The sequence below is a fragment of the Arachis hypogaea genome, chromosome 16, assembly GCF_003086295.3.
Source record: "Arachis hypogaea cultivar Tifrunner chromosome 16, arahy.Tifrunner.gnm2.J5K5, whole genome shotgun sequence".
NCBI lineage: Eukaryota > Viridiplantae > Streptophyta > Magnoliopsida > Fabales > Fabaceae > Arachis > Arachis hypogaea.
The window spans coordinates 37412562-37419826 of NC_092051.1; the positions used below are offsets into that span (position 1 = coordinate 37412562).

Consider the following 7265-nt stretch of genomic DNA (forward strand, 5'->3'; position numbering starts at 1 on the left):
GAACTTTATCTTTTAGGAACAAAACCCAGTGACATTCCTTCCTATCTCCCTCCCTCTTTCATTATTTAGCTTCTTTCTTTTTTCCCTCCTCATTCCATATCTATATGTATAAAGCACCACGCATATATATATATGTACATAAAAAATAAGGTCACTGTTTAATGTTATCGTTGATGAAACGCTCGAATCCGAAGTAAATTTCAATCTTTCCCTTCATGATGCGTTTTAGTTAGGAACTTATTATTAGGTTTATTATTCATTATATTTTTATTTCCCTTTTTATCTGACATTGAATTTCGTTGAAATGCAGGAAAGGGGTTAAACTCGGGGTTTGTATTGGGAAAAAGATTGAAGACACAGAATTATATGGTTCTCTTTAGCTTAAGAGTATATATATGTTGCTTCAATTGGTGGTCTTGGATATCTGGTTAGTTCTTAATTCTCTTTATTCTTCTTAATTTATTATCTTAATTACTATAATATGTGTTACTTATAACTTTCCTCAGAAGGCATAACCATAATAGTAAATTAAGAACTCAGATATTGGAGCTGCTTTTTCGTACAATATCGATCGTTTGCGTGCTTTTCTTTGTTAGGTTATTTTCTGGGTTTTTATGCTCATCACCTCAAATATATGGCTCATTACATTTGTATTGACAAATGATTTTTTATATATCCACTTTTGTTATATATATATATATATATATTCCGTTTATTAACGTTTAAATTTAAATATTTAAAGTTAGCCTGATTTTGGATGTGTTTTAAAAATATTTTGAATAAAATATCATACTATCATATGTGTTATAATTGATAAATAACAACAAAATTTTTATGACTATATCAACTACATCTTCTCTCTTAAACTCCAGATTTTTTTTTTACTTCTCTGTTCAAATTACTTACGTAGAAAGTACTTTATTTGCAACAACTTTATTAATAAAATTAAATAAGATCAACCTTATTCCAATTAAATTAGTAGAGTGCTTTTATGTTTAAATTAAAATATAATTAAAAATATTGAACATGATATTTCTCAACAAATTACATAAATATATGTGTGAAAAATAATGATACCTTTTACCAATGCAAAATGAGAGAGTGCTTCAGCTGGAAGGTGATGATAGTCTTCATCAATGAAGACAAGATGGAGAATTCAGCTGGCAGCGTCCTTTTTGGTTTGGGATTCACTAATGCCTGTGAATGTCCCATAGAATAAGGAATTTAAAAAACTGTATCTATTACGTGAAGTTACGAAAGTAAAGCAAATTCATAGTAACCACCAATGAAGTGGGTGGATTTTAAAATTTAAATTTAAATTAAAATCTAATTATAGATATGTATCTACAAAATAAAAACATGTTACACTAAAAAAATAATTAAATATTATTTAAATCTGATTAAAAGATGATTAAAGGCCGATTAATATTGTACAACTAGCATTTCCCTAATCTTAATTAGAGTGAGTCTCACATATTATTTAACAAGTGAAAGAATATGTGCTAACTAAGTATATTAAAAAAGGTTACGCAAACTAAATATTTAATTAGAGGATAATTATGATACCATATAAAAATGCGAAGAACCAATACTCTTTAGTCTTTATAACGTGTGTGGGTAAAGAAAAATCACGTATTTTATGAACTAAAATTAATTTTTTAAATTAGTTAAGTCTTAAAACTTATGTTACACTAAAACTAAAAGATTATGAATTTAATTTTTTGAGTTAACAATTATATATATATGAGGAAGGGCATTTTAAGGAAAAAAATTATACACAAACTCTGCCTCTTATCCTCATTATATATAGTAGAAATAAAGTAGATATTATTATAATCATAGTGAGGGCAGCATTGTTATATTAATGTTAGCAATTTCTTCGCAAGTATTTTCTGTTATAATAAAAGTTGGGACAACATTTCTTCTAATTTATAATAAGGGATGAAACATTTTTAAAATTAAGAGATTAGTAAAGTAAAAAACGAGTGTTTAATTATCTTTAAATTAAGAATAAATGAGTTTTTGATTGAATTAAACTCTTTTAAAATAAAAAAGTTAGTAAAGCAAAAAAATGAGTATTTAATAATCTTTGAATTAAGATAATGAAACTCACACATAAAAAAAATAAAAAATTCAAAGATAAAATTTTTCTAAAATAAAATAATAAAAGTACAATCACTTTTGAATTAAAGTAGTAGAATTTATGTATGACAAAAAATTATAAATATAATTATAATTAAGTTTTTATTTCATTATTTTATTAGCTTTTCACTTTAAATATTTTTTTTAAATTCAATATTAATTAAAATTTTATTTTACTAATCTCTTTACTTTAGCCTAATCTTTTTCTTTTGTGATTATTAGGAATGGATTTCAATGCTAGAGATTATACTGATTAAGTTTGTGAGTATTAGACAGTCACTTTTTTTTTGGTGTAGGAGTATGTGGGCCAATTTCATCAGTTTTTATTTAAAGTTTAGGTTACAATAATTAATCGAATATTAATTAAAAGCGGGCGACCAGCAAAATAGATGGATTGTTTTGTCGGTGCTGGTGCCTCTATTTTATTTCTGAATATCTGATATGTATAAAATTATCAGAATTTTCTTTTCATTCTTCAAACTTTTCAATGAAAGTGCCTGTACGGACATTTCTTATTGCTGCGAAAATGAATGGTGTTGTTGCGTGGTTAAGCCTAGTTAGGGTAGAATGAATGATTGATAGCTCTCTTGGGATTGCTTCATTAGTCGTCTCTCAAGTCTCAGAATCTATGAATTGAACAACTGATATGACATTTTATTCCTTAATTCTACTATAGAGTAGGATAGAGTATTATAGAGAAAATAGAGAATACAATAAATGTGTAGATATATACAACAAAAGATTTTTCTATTGAAGTATTTTATTAGAGAAATGATTGGATACTCTTAAAATAATAATGATTGAATGCATGTTAACTCTTGATAATAATTTTTTGTACAATATACATATCAGAATATAAAAATACACATAAAAAGTGATATAAAATAAGATATATATATTTATACACAATAAATGAATATTTGGTTTACTAGTAAAATTTTTGTTCCACAATATATTCCTATTTTCTACACTCCTTTCCACATTACACATTCTTAAAAAATGGTTTCCATAATCATTGCTATGTTTCTCCATACAAAAACCTAATTGATGATCTTCTTGTAGCTAAATGCAGTTGAAGTTTCAAATAATTTTAGTCTGTGATATATGATATATCATGGTTTTGGTACTATAACTGTACTGTCCTTGAAACTACAACCAAAAGAAACAAAAAGCAACCTCTCCTCTCCTCTCACGGGCAAAAAAATATAGTTTAATATATGTGAATATATTAAATTTGGAAAAAGATATTTAAATAAATAAAGTGAAGAAAAAAAAATGTATTTATAGACACTGTATCAACTTTAGATCATATCAAATGATCAAATGATAAGCTGGATTAAAGTCACCACAGTGTCTTACAGTTAATTAGGACATATGACACAGTAGACATAAATAAGGTATCTCATGTTCGAAACTGAAAAGAGATATATCGTTTTGAATTTGGTTTCTTTAAAATCTTTGCTTTTGTTTATGGCCTCTGCCTCTTCTCTTTTGTTTACATTGGGCATCTTTACCAGGCACAGTAGCATGAGTGAGACTCATAATCATGATAGTGAAATTTCTTTCTGTATTAGGAACTAATATTAAAACTTGGCATAATGTTAGGTGTACCAGGTTGGTGATCCTTATCTTAGGATGAGTTGAAACCATCATCAAGAGGAATTCCTGCTATTTCTGAGGAAGAGTGGAAGTTGCAGACCATCTATTTGTAAAAAGTACTGACTGAAAATGGATATTGATGAAGCTGAGAGAGTAGTTGTGGCAAAACCAGTTGCTTCAAGGCCTAATTGTAATACTTTCAGATCTTTCTCTGAGCTTCTTGCAGGTGCCATTAATGCCTCATCACCCCAAATTGAATCTTCCCAGGCAACAGTTTCTGCCATTAGACCAAAGACAGTGAGGTTCAAGCCGGCACTGAACCGCACCCCCGCTCCGTCTGTTGCTTCTCAGGTGAACTCTCAGTCTAGCAGTCACAGACTCTTTCCTGCATAGCTTCTTGGTTTTACAATTCCTATGGTTTTTTGTAATTGCAGGATGACATTTTTGGAGCTGCACTTTGTGATTCTTCCCACAAGAGTCCTAATTCTGACACCAAGCAGTCCCTCATATACAAACCAATGGCAAAACTTGTGTCAAGGACAACAGTTTCTCTTTTGGCAAATATGGTTAGTGTATATATGTACATATATGATAAATCGAAATACTTCCTCTGCTTCCTTTTATCCGTAGTTTTAAGTAAATATCTTTGATCGAAGGATGTACCAAATTTTCATAGTCACAAATAAAATGGAATGGAAGAAGTACAATTCTTTGTTGTTATGAAGCTCTTCCGAAATCCATTTATGTTTTATCTCAATTCTTTTTCTCTTCCTTTGGAGAAGGGAAATTGCAGTACAATTCAGCAACAATCCGGGCAATCAATGGAGGGTGGTCTTCATCATATCAGCCATGAAAGATTCGGAACCAATCTGAGCTCTGATCTTTATCACAGTCACAGCATTACACCACCTTCTGAAACTACTGAACCTTGTAAGATGATGCAACAGAACATAGAGGAGGATCAGAAGGCTTTAACATCCGCAATCAATTGCGATCGACCTTCTTATGATGGGTATAACTGGAGGAAATACGGGCAGAAGCAAGTGAAAGGAAGTGAGTATCCGCGGAGTTATTATAAGTGCACTCATCCTAATTGTCCAGTGAAGAAGAAGGTTGAGAGATCATTTGATGGACAGATTGCAGAAATTGTTTATAAAGGTGAACACAACCATCCAAAGCCACAGCCTCCTAAACGCAGCGGAACAGCAGGGATGCAAGGATCAGGAATGGTGCCTGATGGAGTGGCTCAAGATGTGTGGAGTAACAATCACAGTGAGAGGAATGATAGCAGAATAGAAAACCAGAATGACACAGGGCTGCCTGCGAATTCGGTTTATGGGGTTAAAGTTTCACAGCCTAATGATTCTATTTTAAATGCATATGGGGTAAGCCCGGAAAATTCGTGTGGTCTAAGTGGGGAATGTGAGCAAGGAAGCAAAGGATTTGAGGCAGAGGAGGAAGAATCTAGAAGTAAAAGAAGGTAAAAGGTCTTGCTACAACATTGTAATGTCTAATTGGATAAATAGATATTCTAACACTAATTTGAAAAATGGATAAGTGATTTGTCACATGAGAAATTAGCACAAATTAACTTGATACTTTTCCATTCTTGTAAAACTCTCAATCCAGTAAGATATTAGTAATTCTATTTTTTGAATTGTGAGCTCAGTTCACTGTCATCATCATGTCTTTAATTAAAGTATATACTTTATGTTAATGCTTCTCTTCCTTCAGGAGGAATGAGAGTCGATCCAATGAAGCAGCAGTGTCAGAGGAAGCATTAATCGAGCCACGCATTGTGCTGCAGAGTTCTACAGATTCGGAGATAATTGGAGATGGCTTCCACTGGAGGAAGTACGGGCAGAAGGTGGTGAAGGGCAATCCATATCCCAGGTTTGTACTTATTGATTGTTCTTTAGTACCAATAATTAAAGTTGCATACACTCTCTGTCAGAATAAATCTTTGAAAAAAAATGAAATTTCGGTTCTGCTTTGTAGTGCTTTAATGATCTCTTCATTTCTTTGTATTGCTGTATGGCTGTAATGTAGATGGTGGATGTGAGATTTCCCACCATATCTTCACCTTATACTCTCCAAAAATTAATTTGCTAATAAAATGATCCCTGAAAGGTTGGTAATTACAAGTTTTACTTCCTGTTTCTAAAATGTAGAGTTAAAACTAAGGACTCAAAAGAGAGTTTAAAATCATACTCATATGACTACTAACTAGCATCTTGTTCTTTTTCTTTTCTCATTAATTTTATTCTGATAACATAAACCGACATATATTGCAGAAGTTACTACAGATGTACAAATGTGAAGTGTAATGTTCGAAAGCACGTGGAGAGAGCAATAGATGATCCAAGAGCATTTGTCACTACATATGAGGGAAAGCACAATCACGAGATGCCAATCAAGAACATCAACCCAAATGTCCCCTCTGAGAGAGATTCACAAGCTTCTCTTAGTAAAGACAAACCATGATTTTAACACGACAATCAAGTTTAACAATAACAAACTACTATGATTCAATAGCTACTGTCTTAAAACCTATGAATTTGTATTGTGGAGTCAGTGACATACACCATTGTAACTCTTCAATTGTGGTGTGTTTATCCAGTTCTGGTCTTTCTCTTTTGCACCTTTAGATTGAAAGTAGAAATGGTTTTGATCAAATTTCTTATTTCAATCTGATGGTGGAAACCGAGAAGATTATGAGTGAACCTTGTATGAAAAGGTTCAGCATAAAAATACACCATACTCTCTCTCTCTCTCTCTCTCTCTCTCTCTCTATATATATATATATATATATATATATATATATATATATATATGCTTCCACTTTATCATTACATAGATTAATAATTTGTTTGGAGTATATATATGTCATGTATATGCTAACCTTTTATATTGCAAAGAAAGCACTGAACAGACCTTCATTGTTACTATTAGTTTGGCTATTAGCCATTGACACACAAGATATTGTTAGTTTTTATTTTATGGTTGCATTTCATGTCTAGAGCTTTGTTTCCATTAAAAAATAGTTTATTACTGTCATTAATGTAGCCAATGTTGCCATGAAAAATTAGACAACATGCTTGGTGCAATGGCTACTCAGATGGTGCTAGAGCTAGGTGTAGTCTGTACCCGGTCATCCTGTTTGGAATCGGTTCGTGTGGGGTTGTTTTCTGACTGGACCGGTCTAGCCCAAAAAAAACAATCATCTTTCTTTTTTTTTTTTTTTTTTTTTTCTCTGAATCTGATTCAGACGTACACACAACAAATCCAACTCATGAGGTTTTTTGGATTTTTGGGGTCAAGTTCAGTGGACCAACATAAACCCACGCAGTCTGTTACTTTTGAGCTTTAAATTTTTGGATTGGGTCCAACTTAATATTTATTCAACCTAAAAATAATACACGCTTCTTTCATTGTTTTATTTTCACTTTTTAATTTATTTCACTCGATTTTTGGTATTCTCGATATAGTGTCAAATCGAGTTTGTATCAAGATTTCAGTTCGGA

At 31.4% G+C, this 7265-nt stretch overlaps 1 protein-coding gene across 3 annotated transcripts; it reads left to right on the plus strand.

Moving 5' to 3' along the window:
* Window positions 1–6514, plus strand: LOC112759075 (WRKY transcription factor 44). 3 transcript variants are annotated; one of them, XM_025807904.3, is made up of 7 exons: window positions 1–193; window positions 311–427; window positions 3748–4092; window positions 4176–4307; window positions 4524–5221; window positions 5476–5634; window positions 6036–6514. In XM_025807904.3, the coding sequence occupies exons 3-7, from the start codon at window positions 3871–3873 to the stop codon at window positions 6223–6225; spliced, it is 1401 nt and encodes a 466-aa protein (XP_025663689.1). In that variant the 5' UTR covers window positions 1–193; window positions 311–427; window positions 3748–3870; the 3' UTR covers window positions 6226–6514. The 3 variants fall into 3 exon arrangements, with proteins under 3 accessions (XP_025663689.1, XP_025663691.1, XP_025663690.1); XM_025807906.3 differs by having other exon boundaries at window positions 52–193; window positions 3757–4092; XM_025807905.3 differs by lacking the exons at window positions 1–193; window positions 311–427 and adding an exon at window positions 3284–3539.
* Window positions 6515–7265: the final 751 nt, after the last annotated feature.

Bases quoted from the DNA above. Each gene is read 5' to 3' on its own strand.
- LOC112759075 (XM_025807904.3), top strand. From the start codon at position 3,871: ATGGATATTGATGAAGCTGAGAGAGTAGTTGTGGCAAAACCAGTTGCT. The intron at 4,308-4,523 runs GTTAGTGTATAT...CCTTTGGAGAAG, and splicing joins TTTCTCTTTTGGCAAATATG to GGAAATTGCAGTACAATTCA. The intron at 5,222-5,475 runs GTAAAAGGTCTT...CTCTTCCTTCAG, and splicing joins GAATCTAGAAGTAAAAGAAG to GAGGAATGAGAGTCGATCCA.